General features: G+C 40.7%; 1 protein-coding gene and 1 pseudogene across 4 annotated transcripts in view; both read left to right on the plus strand.

Annotated features, from left to right (window-relative positions):
- LOC139544959 (zinc finger protein 271-like) overlaps positions 1–25,217 on the plus strand; it is a 176,369-nt gene that overhangs the window by 113,949 nt on the left and 37,203 nt on the right. For 2 of the 4 annotated variants that reach the window (XM_071352216.1, XM_071352223.1), the window contains exon 1: positions 13,844–13,921. In XM_071352216.1, coding sequence (XP_071208317.1) covers positions 13,856–13,921 — 66 coding nt within the window. In that variant the 5' untranslated portion in view covers positions 13,844–13,855. Of the gene's footprint in view, positions 1–13,837; positions 13,922–16,414; positions 16,581–18,049; positions 20,727–25,217 lie in introns of those variants that run through there. The other 2 variants (XM_071352207.1, XM_071352284.1) reach the window with 2 other exon arrangements.
- Positions 1,126–1,983, plus strand: LOC139551838 (zinc finger protein 70-like; annotated as a pseudogene).

Genomic DNA, 25,217 nt, shown 5'->3' on the forward strand with positions numbered 1-25,217 from the left:
ATCTATCAAGTGTGCTTCGTGTTCGTCTTGTTTAAATAAAGTAATTATGTCTTCACAACACGCTGCGTTTTGGTCCGATCCATGCTCCTCCTCAGACGAGGAGGAGAACAATCGTTACACATATTTGCAAAACCTAACTATTCAATGTCTTTGTTTCACAGGGAACATCCCTAATCGTTGCTCTCTCAGTAGGAGGGTGTTACGTTCCCCAGTTTCTGTGTTGTAGCTTTTGTATTTGAGTGTTTGAGTGTGTTTCAGGAGATAGATTCCTGAAAACTCCCCAAGCAGCTAATTGATGATTGGAGAGCTGGCCCCGCCCCCTCGTCAAGAAGCAGCTGACTCTAATCACCATTGCCACCTGAAGATATAAAAGCCAGTGTTCTGTTCAGAAGAGAGAGAAAAGAGGAGAGATTAGAGGGAGATTGAATGTTTTGGAGAGATCATTAGAGAGAGAAGGAGAAGAGATCAGAGATAGAATTGAACATTTTGGAGAGATCATTAGAGAGAGAGAGAGAGATGATAGGCAGGCTGAGATCCTTGCTGGAGAATTAGATTGTGATATAGTGTTGGTTGTGTATCAGAAAGTGTTATGTACTGTGTTAGTTGTTGTTGGTAGCAGCTTTGCTATGTCCTGTGTTTCTGAGTGTTTGTGAAATTGTTAATAATTATTCTGTTTCATTTGTTCCCAGGGGGGAAGGAGAAGGCACTTTGGGAGTGCTTAGGCAAGAGGCCCGCGGGCATACATATACCCGTAGTATATTTACTGTCTAGGCACACTAGGTAAGACCTGGGCGGACCACCCCCTGTATTTTGGTTAGGGCACCAGGTGGTGCAAGTTAGGTAAGTTAAGTGGGTAGGCAGGTTAGATAGGAGAGGGGGAGCTTTGATATTTACTTTCTTTGCTTTGGTTCCGTCCAGCCCCTTTTCCCCATATTACCGTGTAGGAAATAAATCCTAGTAAACGGTAAATTCTGCTTTTGTGTCATCCTTACTCGCACCTACAGTCCATACCTCTTGCACTTCAGAGAGTTGAGTTGTAGCAGGGAGTTGCGTTCCCTCTTATAGAGGCGTGCGTAACAGAGGGGCTTATCATCTGGGGAGCCTCAACATCATCATGATGCTGACATGAAAGAGAAGAGTATCTCCAGATCAGAACACCTCAAGAATCACCAGCATAGAGGTATAGGGAAGAAACCTCACCACTGCTGCTCTGACTGTGGGAAGAGTTTTGCTAAACAGAAGGAATTTAAATTTCACCAGTGGATTCACACCGGTGTGAAACCGTACCACTGCTCTCAGTGTGGGAAGAGTTTCGCTGCATCTAAAACCTTAAAATCTCATCAGAGAATTCATACAGGGGAGAGCCCTTAACCCTGCTTTGATTGTGGGAAACACTTCAATCAATTAGGAGCCCAGACTACACACCAATGCATACACACTCGAGAAAAGTCTTATAGCTGTGATCAGTGTGGGAAGCGCTTCAGGAAATCAGACCACCTGACTACACACCAACGCATACACACAGGAGAGAAGCCTTATAGCTGTGATCAGTGTGGGAAGAGCTTCAGTCATTCAGGAGACCTGACTATACACCAACGAATACACACAGGAGAGAAATCTTATAGCTGTGATCAGTGTGGAAAGAGTTTTGCTCTAGATTTCAACCTGACAATGCACCAGCGAATACAGACTGGAGAGAAACCTTACTCCTGTCTATGTGGAAAGAGCGTTGCTCATTCAGGGTCACTGAAACAACACCAGAAACCACAAACATGTCATCTTTCATCTCCGGCACCGGTTCCAGATCCCTAAATAAAGTTTAATAGAAAACATCTTGTGAAGAGTCATCCAACTCCCATTCTCTATCAGTTAACTAAGTCTGATTACCATGGTAACCTGTGTAGCATAATATGCAGCTCTGGATCCATAAGTATCAAGCATATTGGTGTAGGAGTGCTGTGTGTGTGTGGTGGAGTGGGGTGTTCAGAGCTGTATCTTATTTAAATAACTCATATTATCCATTAAATAATGTAGAATAATGTTTCAACAATAGAAGGTGTCTAATCCATTATCTGCTTCTCACTTCTTTTATATGTTGTTTTTTATTTGGACCAGAGGTCTCTTCTGGAATAAGTATGCTCCAAAAAGATCTAGACATATTTATTGTAAAACCCTTTACCAGGTTTTAGTGCAGCTGATGGACCATACAGAAGAATGCTGCTATAGGAAATGTAGTTGTGGTTCTCATCCTCTGTCTCTCTGGCTTCATGTGGTTCAGGTGAGCATCTTTCTAAAGACTTATCTTTCACTTTATCAGTTTGATTTATCAACGTGATTGTTATTCAATGACTGATTCATTCATTTGTGTAAAAAAACATGAAGAAAGCCTCCAAATCTGACATGGGTCACAGCAGGGAATGGACAGGTGAGTTGAGGTCAAAATGTACCTCAAACTTTTTTTATCAGTGCTTGATTAATCTTGCCTGGCACAGTGGAACCAATGAATAGTCCCAAGGTATATTGATCTGTCTTTTCTCCTCCAGGGAGACTCAGTCCAGTTTATGACAACGTCTCAGGCATGGCCATGGCCCAGACGAGCAGGGTGACGTTCACTACACCAATGTCCACCTCTCTTAATAACCAGGAAGTGCCTCTGTACTCCCGTCCAACTGCACCAACCCAAGAAAGAGGATGACGAGTCAATCATTACATCTCAGATAATCTTTTAATTAGATGGTACGTGTGCTTGACAGTTAGGAATGCATACAACACTTCTATGTTATGCAGACCAGCAGTTGTTTGGTTTAAATGTATTAACATCTACATGATGACTTAAAATGAGACCCCAGAAGTGAAGATTGATGACATGTTGCATCTCCTTTCATCCAGGCTGTATCACATCCGGCCGTCATTGGGAGTCCCATAGAGCGGCGCACATTTGGCCCAGCGTCGTCCGGGGTAGGCCGTCATTGTAAATAAGAATTTGTTCTTAACTGACTTGCCTAGTTAAATAAAGGTTCAACAAAAATAAATAAATATCAGACCTCCGGCACAAGAAGCTTGGGAGGACCCCTCTGTGCTATATACCACAGTCAACAAACCCAGAACCAAAAAGACCACAATCAACAGACCTGAACACAACAAGACCTGAATTCAGGATGGGCTTCCTCTCACTACCATATTTGGAAACGCCAAGCGGATGCTTCACATTTCTACATCCGGTGAAATATCTTTGTCATTGTTCTGTGATACTACAACAGAACAATTAGACATTTCACCAGATGTAGAAATGTTCCAAATGGTACCTTGTTCCCTCTAGTGCACTATGTAAGGAATAAGTGCCATTTTGGATGCACTCTGAACACAAGAAGTTTCAAGCAAAGTTGCATTATGGACAGGCATACTGCACTTGAATTTTTAAGGTAATAACACTTAATTAACTTCTTATGGCTGCAGGGGCAGTATTGAGTAGCTTGGATGAAAGGTGCACAGAGGTGCCCATATTAAACGGCCTGCTCCCCAGTCCCAGTTGCTAATATATGCATATTATTATTCATATTGGATAGAAAACACTCTGAAGTTTCTAAAACTGTTTGAATTATGTCTGTGAGTATAACAGAACTCATATGGCAGGCAAAAACCTGAGAAGTTCCACTTCCTGTTTGAATTTTTTCTGAGGTGGCAGATTTTCAACCAAGCTCTCAATGAAATTACAGCGAGATATGGATGAGTTTTCACTTCCTACGGCTTCCACTAGATGTCGACAGTCAACAGAACTTTGTCTGATGACTAATGTGAAGGGGGGCCGAAGGAGACAGGAATGAGTAATCACTGCCACGAGCTGATCACGCATTCACCATGCATCTTCACATGAGGAGGACGTCTGTTCCACCGCTCTTCTGAAGTCAATCTAATTCTCCGGTTGGAACGTTATTCAAGATGTATGTTAACAACATTCTAAAGATTGATTCAGTTCATCGTTTGACATGTTTCTACTGACTGTTACGGAACTTTTGGACATTTCGTCACGTTATAGTGGAGGCGCTTTGTGACTTTGGAATTGTTTACCAAAAGCGCTAACCAAAGTAGCTAATTGGACATAAATAACGGACATTATCGAACAAATCAAGCATTTATTGTGGACCTGGGATTCATAGGACTGCATTCTGATGAAGTTCATCAAAGGTAAGGAAACATTTATCATGTATTTTCTGGTTTCTGTTGACCCCAACATGGCGGCTAATTTGGCTATTGTTCTGAGCTCCGTTTCAGATTATTGCATGATTTGCTTTTTCCGTAAAGTTTTTTTAAAATCTGACAGCGGTTGCATTGAGAGGTATATCTATAATTCCGTGTGTATAACTTGTATTATCATCTACATTTATGATGAGAATTTCTGTTGAAACGATGTGGCTATGCAAAATCATTTGATGTTTTTGGAACTAGTGAATGTAACGCGCCAGTGTAAACTCAGATTTTTTGTTATAAATATGAACTTTATCAAACAAAACATGCATGTATTGTGTAACATGAAGTCATATGAGTGTCATCTGATGAAGATAATCAAAGGTTAGTGATTCATTTTATCTCTATTTCTGCTTTTTCTGACTGCTATCTTTCGCTGGAAAAATGGCTGTGCTTATTGTGGTTTGATGGTGACCTAACATAATCGTTTGTAGTGCTTTCGCTGAAAAGCATATTTGAAATCGGACACTTTGGTGGGATTAACAACAAGAATACCTTTAAAATTATATAAGACACATGTATGTTTGAGGAATTTTAATTATGAGATTTCTGTTGTTTGAATTTGGCGCCCGGCACTTTCTCTGGCTGCTGTCATATCGATCCCGGTAGCAGGATGCAGCCATAAGAAGTTTTAAGCCAACCTCCATAGCATGTACTATAGGGTATACTGTAGCGTTTAATATAGTATACTATAGAGTCTACTATAGGGTTTGATATAATATATATATTATATATAATATAGGTCTTGGACAATTTCTACATGGGTCGCAGGCTCATGGCTTGAGACTGAGCTATGGCTTAAAGCTTTGCTTTGTATATCTGAATGGGAGCAAGATAATGTACCAACTCGTCATTGTGCAGGTTTTGTTTTAGCTCTTTGCGTGTGTTTTAGCGAGAGGAAAATTCTGCCCATAATGTTGTAGGGTGTCATGGGTCATGGCACAACAAACTGGGAAATAATTTCTGTAACTTCATTAATGCACAAGACTATACACCCTATAGTAAAGGACTTAACATCGACTTAAGTCCCAAAATATTGCCTAATGTCCACATTTTATTGACTTAAGTCCATGTTACATCTACATATCTCAAGTCTGAATCGGGCCCTTCATACACATCATGCAATTAACATTGTAATTGTTTTGATTTTTAGTAAAATGTTTTTTTAAATCAATATCATTTATCATGAGAATGATTCTGGGTTAAATCATCCCTTTTTAAACAAAAATATGTGCCCGTGCTTGATTTCACTTAGTACGCTCCATGTATTAAATAACACAATATAATCAGCTTTATTTAATGAGGCCAAACAATAAATCTACACAATGATTTAAATGTTTTCTCTTTCCGTCCTGAATGAGGTAAATCACAGGTCCCAGTCTCCAGATTACTGTCGTCTGAATCCATTTCTCTTTCCCTGTCACACTTGTTCTTCCTCCTGGAAAACTCAAAGGTGTAGTCTACCATGGTCATGGTGTTTCTTTTGTTTGGCATGTTTTTCTTCCACTGTTTTAGCTAAGTCAGGTCAGAGTAGGTTGAAGAGTGTTCTGATCTAGCGCTTCAGGCAGGAAGAGCTCAGCAGGGGTCCGACATGTGACTCTGTGTGGGGGGGGGGGGGGGGGGGGGGTACTGCGGAACATTGGCTCAGCGATGCTTGAGAAAGACAGTAGATTGTCTATTGTCCTCAAATGTTTTTTTTCAGAGCTCGCTTTACTATCTGGACTGACCTTTCTGCTGCACCATTCGAGGCAGGATGGTAAGCAGGAAGGGTCTGCTTGATTCCATTGTTTTTTAGGAATTGTTAGAAATCAGAAGAGACCAGCTGGGGTCCATTATCAGAGACAATTTATCACAATCCATAGGCTGCAAACAGCAGGTTTTCGATGAAGTTCGTTGACGTCATTGAAGTTATGTGAAAAACTTCCAACCACTTTGAATGGCTGTCGATTATCACCTCGTAAAGGAATGTTCTCACCTCGCAAAGGAAAGTTCTCACCTCGCAAAGGAATCGTCTCACCCAGCAAAGGAATTTTCTCACTGCGTTTTCTTTAATTAACGGCAGGTGAGTCAGAGCATCATGGTAACACAGTTCCGAGACCAGAGAGACAGCGGCCTCTGTGTCTAACTGCATGTCCAAATCCTTTACATCCAATGTCACATTCATTGTAACGCCCTTTTTCCCATTGGAAGTAGTGTAAACTGTATACAATTCAAACAACTTTGAATCTTATTCCCCCTCAGGAGACTGAAAAGATTCGGCATGGGTCCTCTGAACCTCAAAATGTTCTATAGCTGCACCATCGGCCTCCGACCGCAAGGCACTACAGAGGGTAGTGCGTACAGTCCAGTACATCACTGGGTCCAAGCTTCCTGCCATCCAGGACCTCTATACCAGGCGGTGTCAGAGGAAGGCCCTAAAAATGGTCAAAGACTCCAGCTACACTAGTCTTAGACTGTTCTCTCTGCTACCGCACGGCAAGCGGTACCGGAGCGCCATGTCTAGGTCCAAAAGGCTTTTTAACAGCTTCTACCCTCAAGCCATAAGACTCCTGAACAGCTAATCAAATGGCTACCCAGACTATTGACCCCCTTTACGCTGCTGCTACTCTGTTTACTATCTATGCATAGTCACTTTAACTCTACCTACATTTACATATTACCTCAATTACCTCAACCAACCGGTGCCCCTGCACATTGATTCTCTGTACCGGTACCCCCTGTATATAGCCTCACTAATGTTATTTTACTGCTACTCCTTCATTATTTGTTCTATTTTTTTTACTTAACATTCATTTTTCTTACAACTTCACTGTTGGTTAAGGGCTTGTAAGTCAGTATTTCACTGTAAGGTTTACTACACCTGTTGTATTCAGTATTTCACTGTAAGGTTTACTACACCTGTTGCATTCAGTATTTCACTGTAAGGTTTACTACACCTGTTGTATTCAGTATTTCACTGTAAGGTTTACTACACCTGTTGTATTCAGTATTTCACTGTAAGGTTTACTACACCTGTTGTATTCAGCATTTCACTGTAAGTTTTACTACACCTGTTGTATTCAGCATTTCACTGTAAGTTTTACTACACCTGTGGTTTTCAGCACGTGACAAATACAATTTGATTTGATTTGAATCATCCTCCTTACTCTTGCATTGCTCTCAGCAGCATCAACATACTGTTTCTGTCCTGCTCTGCGGTTCCTACATGCAGAGGCAATGTGTCCAACTTTAGAACAGACATGCATTTCTTATTTTTGAATCTTCAACCATGAGCAGAATGTTTTCCTCTGCACCTGTAGCATGGTTGTGTAGGGGAAGGGTCTCCGAGACCCTCCCCATTAGTGATTAAGGGGACCTTAATATTCATATGTTCTGCTGCAGGCCTTATAATAGATACTGTTGCTGTGTGTCTAAAACTCTGACACTATACGTTGCACAAGCATCTATATTAGTCTTTGTGGTTATGCTCTCGCTGTTGAAAGAATGTGCCTGCAGGCTAGGCTTGAGTCAGACCGGAACAACGTACAGAGCTGAGATGTAAACAATGTCTGGTTTTGACACTTTGATCTCGTCTGACAGTGGAAAATTCTAATGATACTTAGAATTCCGAGAAGCTACTGTACTAGGTTACCTTATCAGGTAACCTCAGCTTATTGCTGCACATATACATTGATGTAGGTGATCACACCACCAGGGAGTGATCACAGGTATATAATCAGCTGCACCCTTTGATTGGTTGCAGAACTTACTCAGACACACATGCTGAGTTCCCATTGTTAACATCTGTCTTCAATTGCATTAATAAAGGTTCGATTGGTTCACTTAAAGAATACATTTATCTGACTGCTGATTTCACCAATAAGCCAATGATTGACAAGGAACAAGGAACCTAACCCGACAGTTGCTGACCAGAATTCTCTTGCCTTGTGTCATTATTTTTATACTGTTTCTCTCCATTGTCATTCCTGCCCTTGAACTGTCCTTTTCCTCTCCTGGGAAATGTTTTAGCATTTTTATTCACTGCATTTACTTTTCTTGGAAGCTAACTCCATTGATTATGCCATCTCATATGCCTTTCTGAATGTTAGATCCTTCTCTGCTAGCATCTTGTGCTGCAAAGCTTCAGAGCACAGTCCACTTACAAACTGATCTCTCAATGCCTTTCCTAGATATGGACCAAAAACACAATTAGCTGACAGCTATCGCAAAGCTAACGCATAATCAGACACATACTCTCCTTACGTTTTTTCAAATTAAATTGCTCCGCAATCACCAGAGGTTTTGGTTTGGAGTGAGTTAGCAACACTAGCTTCAGTTCCTCATACTCCAAATCAAATCAAAGTGTATTTGTCACGTGTGCCGAATACAACAGGTTCTTTACAACCCTACAGTGAAATGCTTACTTACAGACTCTAACTAATAGTGCAAAAAGGTATTAGGTGAACAATAGGTAAGTAAAGAAATTAGAACAACAGTAAAAAGACAGTGAAAAATAACAGTAGCGATGCTATATACACCGGTTAGTCAGGCTGATTTAGGTAGTATGTACATGTAGATATGGTTAAAGTGACTATGCATATATGATGAACAGAGAGTAGCAGTAGCGTAAAAAGAGGGATAGGCGGGTGGTGGATGCCAGGACACAATTCAGATAGCCCGGTTAGCCAATGTGCGGGAGCACTGGTTGGTCGGGCCAATTGAGGTAGTATGTAGTCCGGGTAGCCATTTGATTACCTGTTCAGGAGTCTTATGGCTTGGGGGTAAAAACTGTTGAGAAGCCTTTTTGTCCTAGACTTGGCACTCCGGTACCACTTGCCATGCGGTAGTAGAGAGAACAGTCTGAGACCGGAGTGCCTGGGGTCTTTGTCAATTTTTAGGGCCTTCCTCTGAATAGGCTTTGTCGTGCCCTCTTCACGACTGTCTTGGTGTGTTTGGACCATTCTAGTTTGTTGGTGATGTGGACACCAAGGAACTTGAAGCTCTCAACCTGCTCCACTACAGCCCCGTCGATGAGAATGGAGGCGTGCTCGGTCCTTCTTTTCCTGTAGTCCACAATCATCTCCTTAGTCTTGGTTACGTTGAGGGATAGGTGGTTATTCTGGCACCACCCGGTCAGGTCTCTGACCTCCTCCCTACAGGCTGTCTCGTCGTTGTCGGTGATCAGGAATACCACTGTTGTCGTCTGCAAACTTAATGATGGTGTTAGAGTCGTGCCTGGCCATGGAGTCGTGCCTGGCCATACACCAAGTACTGCAAAGTACTTGGTGTATCAGGTGTGATCAGTCTCTTTTAGCTTTTACTTGGTACTCATCCCGGATCCGGGAGCACCCCCCACAGTAAAAAAGCTGACTAGCATGGCCTAGCATAGCGTCGCAAGTAAATACAAGCATCTAAATATCATTAAATCACAAGTCCAAGACACCAGATGAAAGATACAGATCTTGTGAATCCAGCCATCATTTCTGATTTTTAAAATGTTTTACAGGGAAGACACAATATGTAAATCTATTAGCTAACCACGTTAGCAAAAGACACCACTTTTCTTACACCACCATTTTTTTACTCCATCAGAAGCTATCACTAATTCGACTAAATAAAGATATATATAGCCACTAACCAAGAAACAACTTCATAAGATGACAGTCTGATAACATATTTATGGTATAGCATAGGTTTTTTTAGAAAAATGTGCATTTTTCAGGTATAAATCACAGTTCTACATTGCAGCTACAATCTGAAATAGTGCCGAAGCTGCCAGAATAATTACAGAGACCAACGTCAAATAAATAATTACTCATCTTAAAACATTTCTGAAAAATACACAGCCTACAGCAAATGAAAGCCCAACATCTTGTGAATCCAGACAATATTTCAGATTTTCTAAGTGTTTTACAGCGAAAACACAATAAATCGTTATATTAGCATACCACATGAGCTAACATCACCCCAGCATTGAATCCATGCAAAAGGGGCGATATCGTTATCGCCACCAAAATATATTAATTTGTTCACTAACCTTCTCAGAATTCTTCAGATGACAGTCCTGTAACATCATATTACACAATGCATATAGCTTTTGTTCGAAAATGTGCATATTTAGCAGCATAAATCGATGTAATCTGTCAAAACATTGCATGCATTCCAGCCGGCGCCATCTTGGATTAGCGCCTATTATAATAAAAAAACTATTCATAAACTTGACTAAAAAATATAAGTTGGACACCAATTGAAAGATAAATTAGTTCTTAATGCAATCGCTGTCGTGGATTTTTAAAATTAACGTTACTAGACATATATTATGCGTTGCAGCCAGACCAGTGCCTGCAAACATGCTGATCAAACACGATTACATTTTTCCACATAAATACGAAATAACATCATAAATAGTTCTTACTTTTGGTCGAGCTTCCATCAGTATCTTGGGCAAAGTGTCCTTTCTCCAAAAGAATGGTTGCTTTGTTGTAAAACGTCCCCTTCACCTTTAGAATGAGCTGATAACAGTAGCTCTGTCGCACACACATGTCCATTTCCTCAAACTCAATAATAAGAAAATTCAGAAAATTAGCAATATACTCGCATAAACTGATATAAATCGGTTTCAAATAACTTCGTTATGATGTTTCTAACACCTATAACGAATTAAATCACAGACGGATATATCTTTGTTCGATAACTAGTGCTTTTGAGCATGCAAATCCGATGTCCCTCCTGCGTCCTGGCGCGCGGTCGAAAGGAATGGTCACGTCACTCCATCCCCTTTTATAAACTCTGAGAAGAACGGAGAGAGCCCATTCCACTTCTCATTGGTTACTGACATCCAGGGGAAGGCGGGTGCAGTTCATTTCCAGCCATAGCATATACACAGGCTTTAAAACTGAACCCAGATCAGAGCTTAGGTTTCAGAGCTTCGCAAGTCATGTCAGGATTTTCGCTGTAGATTGAGTTCTGGTCCACCCACAGACATAATTTCAACGGTTTTAGAAACTAGAATTTGTCTTCTATCCAATAGTAATAATAATATGCATATTGTACGAGCAAGAATTGAGTACGAGGCAGTTTAATTTGGAGACGCAAAATGTCGAAGTTGAAACAGCACCCCCTGTATTCTCAAGAGGATTTATTAATAGTCCATATGTCTCTGCACCGATCACAGAAAGAAACACACTGACATTCTTGTCGTCTTTAATGTCATTTGCAAACATCCATAGCTCCAAAATCTCAAGATGGCATTCAAAATCCTCCCACGATTCTTTGTACTCGTCCACTTGTCCGCCTTGCATAGTAGCCATTTTCCATCGCTACTGTTCTCTGGGCTAATATCTTCTGCAGAAGTTCTGTATGTTCTTCCTGACAGTGGATGGCTGCTCCATTTACAATCCACGCGTTTGTTCTTTTGAATCCATTTGTAGTATTTTAGGTTTTATCACCTATAGAACAACTAATAATAACAACTGGACAGGAGAGAGGAGCTCATTTGGGAAATTTTACTAATCCAAAACATGGTAGTAGGGGCATGTTTGAGGCAGCACGTTCTATCAACGTATCAAAGTTCAGAGGTCACAGGATTAACTGTAAGAGGCTTAATACAGTTGTTTTCCAGCCACTAGGGGGTACTCGGGTGAAGCTAATGGGAAATAAATAAGAAAAGTTTAAGTGGACTGGGGAAGAGGAAGAAAAATGAACAAAAAATGCTGTAAATGGCTGTTACACCGTGCTGACATGATTAACATTCAAGTGAACAGTACCTTTCAAGTTGGTGTTTATATTTTAAGCTCATAGAAAGGGTAACATAACCAATCAGGTAAGTGATAATTGTATCTAGGCAGATTACCATGTTCATTTAAAAAAAAATGATATATGTTTTACCTTTATTTAACACGGCAAGTCAGTTAAGAACAAATTCTTATTTACAATGGCGGCCTACACCGGCCAAACCTGAACGGCGCTGGGCCAATTGTATGCCGCCCAATGAGACTCCCAATCACGGCCGGATGTGATGCAGCAAGGATTCAAACCAGGGATGACAGTGACGACTCTTGCACTGAGATGCAGTGCCTTCGACCGCTACGCCAATTGGAGCAGTCTATTACACCATCCATCCACCAGAATAGAATAGACCTACACATAGTCTGTGTCTGAACTGGCATCCTATTCCTTATATACTGTCAGGTGACATTTCAGATGCAGCCATCCTCTCTAACAGTTAGAAGCCAAACAAATGATGTCAGGAACTCCAAATGTCATTAAGTCACTATTGGGGATTGTCGACCCAATGACGTCTCACAAATCATCATCGCCATGGTGATGCTCCATGACATAATTTATTTGGACGGTTGAAGTGTTGTAGAAGAGTGGGCGTAGCAGCACTACACTCTTAGAAATAAAGGTGCTATCTAGAACCTTAAAGGGTTCTTCAGCTGTCCCCATAGGTGAACCCTTTTGAGTTTCAGGTAGAACCTCTTTGGTTCCAGGTAGAACTTTTTAGGGTTCCATGTAAAACCCTTTCTACAGACCAGATGCTTTTTAACTTTCTGTGGAGAAACCGTCACCGTCACATTAGGAAACTGTTGCATTGAACACTTATGAGTATGGTGGGCTGAATTTCTGGACATTCCTCCCTTAAATAATACTTTTAAGATCAATTTGATAAAGCACTTACTAAGAAGACCCACTTCTATGTGGAACTGCATTCCCCATCATGTCTTTTCTACTTTTGGTGGCCTTAACTTCATGTTGGTTTGCTATTGACAAAGTTCCAGTGAAACTCTTCTTTTCATTGTCAGGTTTTCGAGTCATGGTCCTTCATTTAGAAGCATAATTTCTCTCCACACGTATATTATATCTGGAATAATCAGCACATATTGTGTAACAATAAATCTTTGTTTTTAGAATATTGGTTCAGAAATAATATCCTATTGGTGAGACAACTTGTAAATGCAGAGGGTCTTATTATGACTCATTCTTATCACTTTACAAGATCCCTACAACGCCTAAAGAATTTACAATTGTTTTAGTCTCCATTCCCTCAGGTGTTGCTTTAATATTCAGGAACATGTTAAGACCCTCAGAACCTACCTTAGATTACCGCTGTTGACTCAATAGTAGTAAAGATTTGTTTTTGTTTTGGTCCATTCAACAACATAGCGATACTTGCCTTGTATCAACAGGATTTTGTATCTATCTATATACCTAATGTCATGCCTTATTGAAATCGTTTTATTGATAATATATGTTGTCTCACACATACGTACTTACTAACACAATTAAGGAAGTTTTTAATAAAATTATTCATTCATATTACCCTGCCAACCACTACATGAAGTTAAAAAAATAGATACATTAAAATTGAACCAATTGTAATCACCACCCAGAAACAGTGTTGCATCTTTTTTTAATGGTATTCATGTAAAGAATCTGATTTATAATGGAACAAATTCATGAAGATTTGACACAATTATGGAGAGATGTACTGCATGAATTCTTTACCTACGATGTAAATAATTTGGATGGATATTTGTATTTGTTGTTCACCCGCCGTACAGTAGGTGGCGGCAATAGGTGTAGTCTGCCATTAAACCTTAAAGAAGAACAAGAAAACAACAAATTGTTGATGCGGACAGCAAGCGGCGAACAGTTCATATCATACAAAGAAACAGTAGCTTCCACAATGGATCGGGTAAGTCTGGTTTTAACATTATATGCCCGCTGTGTTGTATAAAATGTCTAGGCTTAGTTTTCATCATCTTTGAACCTCCACATTGCTGTGTTCTGTTTGGGGCGGCAGGTAGCCTAGTGGTTAGAGCGTTGGGCCAGTAACCGAATCCCCGAGCTGACAATGTAAACATCTGTTGTTCTGTCCCTGAACAAGTCAGTTAATCCACTGTTCATATGCCGTGATTCTAAATAAGATTTTTTTTCTATATCGGACTTAACTAGTTAAATTTTAAAAAGTAGCCTACAACTATATCAGTTGTATTGTAACGACCCTGGGTTTATAAGCGCGGATGTCGACTCTGCCGCTCGAGCATTCTTTTGCGAGATTCGATAGCGCGCTGGACTTCGGGCTAGAAGGTCGAGGGTTCGAGACCTGCTCCCAGCTTGTTTCATTACAGTATTTATTATGGATCCCCATTAGCTGCCAACGCAGCAGCTACTCTTCCTGGGGTCCAGCAAAATTAAGCAGTTCATACAATCATGTTTAGGAATCTGTGACTTTAACCTAATTCTATCCTTCCTCCCTAAGTGTTCACATTCCTTCACTAATTTCTTACATATTAGCCATTATTTAACCAGATATTCAAGTGGCCGTTCTAACAAAGAAAAGAAATGGCTGCAGTCCAAACGCGTTGTTTTTCCCTCGGGGGTATCCCTGTCGAAACCGGATGCAGTTTGATTGCCATTTTAGGGAGGTCTAATTCCCTAACGTTGGCCCTCGATTTAGCTTGAAGGAGCGAGTGAACAACTTTGGTCACTTGCGGGGTTGATTTGACCCACAAGTCATTGCAAACTGTAGTCACATGTCAAACTCTGGTGGCCGCTAAGTGTCAAATTTAATCAACAACCAGCATTTTCGGTATCTCAGTAAAAATATGAAGCTAGTTTGCAATTTAAATATATATATTAGTGTTGGCAAATTGGCTTAGTTTTGTAGTGAGGAGTGCAATTCTGAAATGTATTGGAATAAATGACCAAACTATAAAACTAGCTAGCCAGCTATGGGTAACTGTAGCTAGCTAGCTGACAGGAGTGCTAGTGTTGGGGATTTTCCAGTACCTATACTGTTTTCTTAGTAGTAGTAAGCAGAATCGATATAGGGTTAACCATTAGTATATGTGTAAGCAGAACCAATGTGTATGTGCAAGCTGAGTCAATACAGGCTTAACCATTCGGGGTCATGCCTGGTCTTGTGAAGGCTATTGGACATGTGTGACGGATGTGAAATGGCTAGCTAGTTAGCGGTGGTACGCGCTAATAGCCTTTCAATCGGTGACGTCACTTGCTCTGAGACTTGGGTGACTGTTGTTGATGTGTGCAGAGGGTCCCTGGTTCGCGCCCGGGTCGGGGCGAGGGGACGGACGTAAAGTTAAACTGTTACACATGCACATTAGTTAATCATTGATAGTTACATTAGCCTGGTCTTGTGAAGGCTATTGGACATGCTCATTAGTTAATCATTGATAGGAACCACTAGACATGTACCTGTATTAGGAAGGTACAGTTGAAGTCAAGTTTACATACACCTTAGCCAAATACATATAAACTCAGTTTTTCACAATTCCTGACATTTAATCCAAGTAAAAATTCCCTGTCTTAGGTCAATTATGATCACTTTATTTTAAGAATGTGAAATGTCAAAATAATAGTAGAAAATTGTTTATTTCAGCTTTTATTTCTTTCATCACATTCCCACATTCCCAACACTCTATTATTTGGAATCATTGCCTTTAAATTGTTTAACTTTTGTCAAACGTTTCGGGTAGCCTTCCACAAGCTTCCCACATTATTGGACCAATAATTCCACGACACTAGCTAGATACGTTGGCTTACTAGGTACATTGATAGCTTTAGGTTGGTTGTTTTTAAGTTAATCTTCAAGATTTCCACCAAGGACGTTGCCGCCGATCATCACTCTCCCTCGCTTGGTTAAGGGACATTTTTAAGGTACACTCGGATGTAAAACACAATTCAAGGGCTGACGGTTTAGGGCCGAGGAAGGGAAAAATGGGACCATTATAGCCAATGAGAGGGCAGATATGCGTGTTTTCACTAGTTGCCACAATGTCGAACATCTATAACGTACTTTTATTTATTTAGGGTTAGGCATAACGTTAGTGTTTTTAAGGTTAGGGTTAAAATCACATTTAAAAAGATAAGTTGTAGAAATGGGTGTGGTTTATGGCTTTGTTTGTGGTAACTAGTGACCCCCCCATTTGACCCTCTTGCTTCTCCTCTTCCGTGTTGTTTGATTTTAAATGACTGGTATAAGAAATATGGTGGAAACTAGCCCATGCCCACCAATCCAATGCTCTTAGATTTGTGGGTTGTAGTGTACGATTGAACATTTCAGGTGGAAGGAGATGTTCGAGGGATGCACCTAAATCAGAGGTTTAGACTGACTTAATACAATATTTGGTTTAATGATCAACTGTAAACTTCTTGTGGCCAACAGGACAAAGCTAGCCCGTCCCCCTCCACCCTCCAGGAGTCCCCAGGTCAACCGCCTCTCCGTACTTTACTGCTGGTTCTGGTCGACTGCAGGAAAACACCGGGGCAGAGTGGAACTGAGAGAGGAGAAGAGGAACATGGAGATATGATTTCATTAAGTAAAAACCATGGTGTGTGGATTACTCTGCTTCTTTAACAATTAATTGGTTAATTATATTGATTAAAATATTTGGTAGTTCCACCCAATTTTTAGAAGTGTAACTTGGTCCCCCCCAAAAAAAATTTGAATTCACCTAATTTTAAATTTCTTTTATGAAGAGCGCATGTTCGATTTAATAAAAACATGTTTTCCCATCTCAAGAGGTTATATGAAAGTACATACTGTAGTAAGTGCTAAATAAAGTAACAGGGGATTACTGAAAACAACAAAACCACTAGTTTACAATACAATGAAATAGTCCTTTAAATCAGCCACCAATTGTCTCAGGATGACATAATGGAAGCTAGTTTTGTTCCACGGGGAGTGAAAATTGAATGCTAGCTCCACAAAAACATTATTCTACCATATCAATTTCTGGGTAAAATGGTTCACTTGCTCAGTTTTCTACAAAAAACACCAGAGAATCGATAAGACTAGAACTAGGAAACCTGCTTTTACTCTATGAGTTGACGTTCAATGTTTCTTTTGCCCAAAAAATGTAAGGAACAGTTTCACCATATTAAACATGGGTTGACCTTAATGAGGGACAGATGTAAATGAATCACTAATTACATGAAATAAATAATGTTCAGAAATGACTGTCAAAGTAACCAAATAACTAGTGCTTTACATGCACACTAATAATTTCCTATTAAACTGATTATGGCAGTAGGCTGAGTTTGGCATTAGTCATGTAAACACCTTACTCTGCTGATCTTAATTGGTGTAAGGTCATAACAGAAGGAAGCATACGCCTTTAAAAACACCTGGTTTTCTGATCAATCTTTAGAATGATTAGGACATGTAAACACTTTAATCAGAGTTATAGAGGTGTATTTAATCTGCATGTTCTAACACAAGCAGCGCCAGCTAACTTCTTTTGACCGAGTCCAGTGAGTTCAGGAAAAACTGAAAGTATGCAGCTTAGAAATAGTTTCACATACAAACGTTATACTGCTTTAAAAAACATAGTCGAGGTGGTAGAACGTTTATTTTGATTGCCAATTTTCAGCGTTTTTCAAAGTCCCGTCAGGTAGGTGTTCATGTAAACAGGTTTATTAGGGAAATTGTTCTTTCAAAGCATGTCAATGTTTAAATCAAACTCTTATGCTAATTGATTTCACAATATTAGTTTTATTCTGCGCTTGTAACTGTACTCAATGATGGTTAAACTTGGATAAATTATTGAATTCGTTGGGTAAAAATCTTTCTAGAAGTTACACAGGGTTGACAGAGGGACTTGTCACAATTCACAATTTTGTCACTTTAGCAAGTGTTCATTAATATTATTTAATAACAGATTTAAAATGTAATACTGATGTACAATTTCTACTGGAAAAATATGAAAGGGACGCAAAAGGCCTTAATTTCATGGAAGGACCATCTGTTTATGGACCCATATTTGCAAAACCTAAACTATTCAATGTCTTTGTTTCACAGGGGACATCCCTAACTGTTGCTCTCTCAGTGGGAGGGGCTTATTATCTGGGGAGCCTCAACAACATCATGATGCTGACATGAAAGAGAAGAGTCTCTCCAGACCAGAACACCTCAAGAAACACCAGCAGAGACGTATAGGGAAGAAACCTCACCACTGCTGCTCTGACTGTGGGAAGAGTTTTGCAAAACAAGACTTGACAATTCATGAGCAAATTCACACTCTAGAGCATGTATCTAAAACCTTAAAATCTCATCTGAGAATTCATTCAGGGGATGGACCTTATACCTGCTTTGATTGTGGGAAATACTTAAATCGGTCAGGAGCCCAGACTAAACACAAACACACAGGAGAGAAGCCTTATAGCTGTGATCAGTGTGGGAAGAGCTTCAATCAGTCAGGATCCCTGATTGCACACCAACGCATACACACAGGAGAGAAGCCTTATAGCTGTGATCAGTGTGGGAAGAGCTTCAATCAGTCAGGATCCCTGATTGCACACCAACGCATACACACAGGAGAGAAGCCTTATAGCTGTGATCAGTGTGGGAAGAGCTTCAATCATTCAGGAAATCTGACTGTACACCAGCGCATACACACAGGAGAGAAGCCTTATAGCTGTGATCAGTGTGGGAAGAGTTTCAGTTTCTTTGGATCCATGATTACACACCAGCGCATACACACAGGAGAGAAGCCTTATAGCTGTGATGAGTGTGGGAAGAGTTTCAGTTTCTTGGGATCCATGATTATACACCAGCGCATACACACAGGAGAGAAGCCTTATAGCTGTGATCAGTGTGGGGAGAGCTTCAATCACTCAGGAGCCCTGACTAGACACCAACGCATACACACAGGAGAGAGGCCTTATAGCTGTGATCAGTGTAGGAAGAGCTTCAATCAATCAGGAGCCCTGATTAGACACCAATGCATACACACAGGAGAGAAGCCTTATAGCTGTGATCATTGTGGGAAGAGCTTCAGTCGATCAGGAACCCTGAGCAAACATCAACGCATACACACAGGAGAGAAGCCTTATAGCTGTGATCAGTGTGGGAAGAACTTCAATCAGTCAGGATACCTGACTAAACACCAACGCATACACACAGGAGAGAAGCCTTATAGCTGTTATCAGTGTGGGAAGAGTTTCAGTTACTCGGGATCCATGATTACACACCAGCGCATACACACAGGAGAGAAGCCTTATAGCTGTGATCAGTGTGGGAAGAGTTTCAGTCACTCAGGATCCCTGACCAAACACCAACTCATACACACAGGAGAGAAGCCTTATAGCTGTGATCAGTGTGGGAAGAGTTTCAGTTACTCGGGATCCATGATTACACACCAGCGCATACACACAGGAGAGAAGCCTTATAGCTGTGATCAGTGTGGGAAGAGCTTCAATCGTTCAGGATCCCTGACTGTACACCAACGAATACACACAGGAGAGAAGCCTTACAACTGTGATCAGTGTGGGAAGAGTTTCAGTGACTCAGGATCCCTGACTGTACACCAACGCATACACACAGGAGAGAAGCCTTATAGCTGTGATCAGTGTGGGAAGAGTTTCAGTTACTCGGGATCCATGATTACACACCAGCGCATACACACAGGAGAGAAGCCTTATAGCTGTGATCAGTGTGGGAAGAGCTTCAATCGTTCAGGATCCCTGACTGTACACCAACGAATACACACAGGAGAGAAGCATTACAACTGTGATCAGTGTGGGAAGAGTTTCAGTCGATCAGGAACCCTGACTACACACCAGCTCACACACACAGGAGAGAAACCTTATTCCTGTCTATGTGGAAAGAGCTTTGCTCATTCAGGGTCACTGAAAAAACACCAGAAAGCACAAACATGTTTTCTTTCATCTCGTTTCTCTCCGGCACCGGTTCCAGATACCTAAATGACATTTCAATAGAAAACATATTGTAAAGAGTTATTGTTATAGGATTTTTATGAATAATGACTAAATAATGTATACATTTAATGCAGGATTGTAACTAACATAATTCTACCTTGTCTGATAAAGAATGTTTCTACATAGGCAAAGAGGAAGTGTTAGCAGACAAATTGTGACAGACAACTTGTGACCACTGTGAAACTGATAACAGGAAGAAAGTCTCCCCACCCATGGAGGGAGAAACAGTTGGGCTTGCAGTAGATTGAGTAACATGTGGTAGCGTATGATAAGCAATATGTATGTGTTGGAGTGGACTTTTAAAGCAGCTTTATCATTGTCAGAGAGGAGGAGGGACATTTAGGACGTGATGACGCAATGTGTGATATATAAACTAATGTACATGTGATTATGGGCAGAGCTCTCGAGAATAAACGCTATTGATTATTCTTGGTGGCTGGTCTCTGTCCATTTTATGCAAATAAGAACCTTACAAATCATTAGAAACGGACAGAGTGTTTTAATTGAATTGGTTAACGGACACATAGTTACAAAATTCCACTAACAGTTACGTCTCCCATTCTCTAACAGTTTAAGTCTGATTACCATGGTAACCTGTGTAGCATAATATGCAGCTCTGGATCCATATGTATCAATCGTCTTGGAGTGGGAGTGCTGTGTGTGGTGGGGAGGAGGTGTTCAGAGCTGTATCTTATTTTATTAACTCATATTTTCCATTAAATAATGTACAATAAAATGTTTCACCAATAGTAAGGGTATATTCATGTGTGGGGGAAATGTTGTCTGAAGAGAGAGCCTTGAATTGTACATCTTGTCTCATACATCATTGGTTCCTGTAGGCGCTGGGTAGAGATGTGAAGGGGAGACAGTCATGATCCCCTCAGACCTTTTGGCAGAATGCCCAGAATATGTTCTATAAGTTACACGCAGGAACCAAACGTTAATGATGAATAATGTAAATCATGCAAATATAACTTGTCTGTGTAAGCAGAATATAAGAGAACATACGGGACTGCCCCGAAAGAGCTCCCGACCGATGTGTACTATGGTGCATTAAGTTTGTTGCAAGCTCTCCAGCTTGCTGAAAGTAAAGAATGATTCATTTAAGTTTGACTGAGTCCTTGGTAGTAATTTCCACGACACATGTATTCAATACAGAAATACATTAAATCCTTTATCTTATGTCGCACGGCATGAGGCAAATGGTGATCACACCAGATACTGACTACCGTTTTTTAAAGGTATCTGTGACCAACAGATGCATACATACACCTTAGCCAAATACATTTAAACTCAGTTTTTCACAATTCCTGACATTTAATCCCAGTAATAATTCCCTGTTTTAGGTCAGTTAGGATCACCACTTTATTTTAAGATTGTGAAATGTCAGAATAATAGTAAAGATTTATTTATTTCAGCTTTTATTTGTTTCATCACATACCCAGTGGGTCAGAAGTTTACATACACTCAATTAGTATTTGGTAGCATTGCCTTTAAATTGTTTAACTTTGGTCAAACGTTTTGGGTAGCCTTACACACGCTTCCCACAATAAGTTGGGTGAATTTTGGCTCATTCCTCCTGACAGCTGGTGTAACTGAGTCAGGTTTGTAGGCCTCCTTGCTTGCATACACTTTTTCAGTTCTGCCCATACATTTTTTTATAGGATTGAGGTCGGGGCTTTGTGATGGCCACTCCAATACCTTGACTTTTTTGTCCTTAAGCCATTTTGCCAGAACTTTGGAAGTATGCTTGGGGTCATTGTCCATTTGGAAGACCCATTTGCGACCAAACTTTAACTTCCTGACTAATGTCTTCAGATGTTGCTTCAATATATCCACATAATTTCCCTTCCTCACGATGCCATCTATTTTGTGAAGTGCACCGGTCCCTCCTGCAGCAAAGCACCCCCAAAACATGATGTTGCCACCCCCGTGCTTCACGGTTGGGATGGTGTTCTTCGGGCTTGCAAGCCTCCACCTTTTTCCTCCAAAGATAATGATGGTCATTATGGCCAAACAGTTCCATTTTTGTTTCATCAGACCAGAGGACATTTCTCCAAATTGTACAATCTTTGTCCCAATGTGCAGTTGCAAACCGCAGTCTGGCTTTTTTTATGGCGGTTTTGGAGCAGTGGCTTCTTGTTTGCTGAGGTGCCTTTGTGGGAGCTAATGTAATATAAATAGGTGTAGTTGCTATGCTGAAGTAGCAAGGACAAAAATTACATTGGCCATAGGAAGAGAAGATGACAAGATGATTTGCTATTTCTGAAAAGGGTAACATGCCAAAGAGTACATTAACCAAGGCCATAAGTACATTTATGACAGCTGGACATACTATTGTCAGAAGGACACAGGAAGGAGAATGGTAGCAGAATGACCAACAGGTGAAACATGAGCATGCAATGTATGTATTATTTTTGTATGAAGGGGTCCTGCCACCATTATAATCTATCCGGAAGCAGATATGGGCATTATTGGGCGTGAACAAGCAAAGAACTCAGACTAAAAGGTAATGGTGGCAGAAGGACTAAGGGGAGTAACTTCATTTACATATGGTGTTACGGATACAGGTTTCCTGTGTGTGTATTTCTTTTCTCTCCTTCTCCCCTCACAGGTGACAATCATCATTCCCCAATCAGTCACCAATCAGTCGCTAATCAGAAGACACCTGCTCCTTTTCCCTTACCCAATCACAACCCCTTTCCCTTGGTTTAAAAACCCTGTCAGTTGTTTTCTCTGGAGGGCAATCTCTCTCTCAATACCATCTGTCTGTAGATCTCTTGTTTGGGTTCAGCAGCTACATGTCACTTTGTCCGTTATGCTGTGAGTTTTGTTTTGGTGTTTGACTATTTGTTCATGGTGGGGAAGGGGGTACTAAGACAAGTTGCCCATGGGCATACACTACCCGTAGGTAAACTTTGTCTAAATAGAACTGGGCGGACCACCCTCTGTGTTTTTGGTTAGTTAGTTAGCTGTTGTTGAAGTAGGCTAGTTTAGGGGTATTTTTGGATATTTGTTTCTTTCCTTAGGTCCAGCTCAGCCCCTTTTCGTGCCCCCTGTTTACTGTGTGTTTGCAAATAAACCCTGAGTTTTTGACGGTAATTTAGTTGTCTGTGGTTTTTGTTCTCACTGTTACTTTTTCACTGCTATAATTTGCATGAGTTATGTTACGGTTTTCGATACCATCCCCCTAGACTGCTGGGCCAAAAGGGATTCGTAACATAAGGGATGTAGTCATATGTGTATAAAAGCAGAGCCAGTGCTCAGGGAAATCGGCTGTTTCGTGGACCAGCACGGCATTTGCTACTTTGTATTAAAGCCTAATTGAATTCACAAGTTCTTGTAAGAGTGACATATATCTGAGGCAATATTCTAGCTGTATGTTCTTAATGTTGTTGTTCAGCCACGACTCGGTGAAACATAAGCCATTAAAGTAAATGTCCCATTGGTAGGATATATGTGCTTTCAGTTCGTCCCATTTATTTTCCAGCGATTTGAACGTTAGCTAGCAGGACGGAAGGCAAAGGCAGATTAGCCACTTGTCGCCTGATCCTCACAAGGCACCCTGATCTTTCTCCGCAAAATCTCAGTTTTTTTCTCCAGCGAATGACAGGAATCTGGGAATGGTCGGGTAGTATATCCCTCCCGTCCAACTCATTGAAGAAAAACTCTTTGTCTTATCTGAGGTGAGTAATCGCAGTTCTGATGTCCAGAAGCTCTTTTCGGTCATAAGAGACGGTAGCAGCAACATTATGTACAAAACAAGTGAGGAACAACGCGAAAAAACAAACAAAATAGCATGGTTGGTTAAGAGCCGGTAAGACGGCAGCCATCCCCTCCGGTGCCATCACTTCATTTTGATGCAGCACTCCATCACTCTTGTTATTGGTCAAATAGTCCTGATACAGCCTGGAGGTGTGTTTTAGGTCATTGTCCTGTTGAAAAAGAAATGATAGTCCCACTAAGCGCAAACCAGCTGGGCTGGCGTATCGCTGCAGAATGCTGTGGTAGCCATGCTGGTTAAGTGTACCTTGAATTCTAAATAAAATACCGACAATGTCACCACAAAGCCCTCCCACACCACCACCTCCATTCTTCATGCTGGGAACTACACATGGGGAGATCATCCGTTCACCAACTCTGTGTCTCACAAAGACACAGAGGTTGGAACCAAAAATCTCAAATGTGGACTCATCAGACCAAAGGACAGATTTCCACCCGTCTAATGTCCATTGCTCGTGTTTCTTGGCCCAAGCAAGTCCTTTAGGAGTGTTTTTTTTGTTGCAGCAATTAAACCATGAATGCCTAATTCCTCTGAACAGTTGAACACTTTAAAGTACTACTTAAGTAGGTTTTTTTGTGTGTCTGTACTTTACTATTTATATATTTGACAACTTTTACTTTCACTTCATTCCTGAAGAAAATTATGTACTTTTTACTCCATTTTCCCTGACACCTAGAAGTACTCATTACATTTTGAATGCTTAGCAGGATTGAAAATGGTTAAATTCACACACTTATCAAGAGAACATCCCTGGTCCTCCCTACTTCCTCTGATCTGGCAGACTACCTAAACAGAGAACATCCCTGGTCATCCTTACTGCCTCTGATCTGGCAGACTACCTAAACACATTTGTTTGTAAATTATGTCTGAGTGTTGGAGTGTGCCCCTGGCTATCTGTAAATTGAAAAAAACATAAAATTGTGCTGTCTGGTTTGCTTTGTATTTTTTATTTATTTTACCGTTATTTTACCAGGTAAGTTGACTGAGAACACGTTCTCATTTGCAGCAACGACCTGGGGAATAGTTACAGGGGAGAGGAGGGGAATGAATGAGCCAATTGTAAAATTGTATGAGGACATTTGAATTATTTGTACTTATATTTGAACAATTACATTTAGTTTTGATACTTAAGTATATTTTAAACCAAATACTTTCACTCAAGTGGAATTTTACTGTGTAACTTTGACTTGAGTCATATTCTATGATGGTATCTTTACTTTTACTGAAGTATGACACATTGGGCACTTTTTCCACCACTGGACTAATGTTTATTTTGACAGGAGAATTACTTGTGAATTAGGTTCGATGCACCCATTACAAAGACTTGCATAAACAGTTCTATGTCCTATCTGTGCTGGTAGTGTACAGCAGCTGCCATTATAGCGGCAGCGAAAGACCAGGACCAGTAATTCCCAGACACTCCCTCACGAGAGAGAGGCCTGTTGAGATACTCCCTCTTTGCGCA

The sequence above is a fragment of the Salvelinus alpinus genome, chromosome 2 (assembly GCF_045679555.1).
Source record: "Salvelinus alpinus chromosome 2, SLU_Salpinus.1, whole genome shotgun sequence".
Classification (NCBI taxonomy): domain Eukaryota; kingdom Metazoa; phylum Chordata; class Actinopteri; order Salmoniformes; family Salmonidae; genus Salvelinus; species Salvelinus alpinus.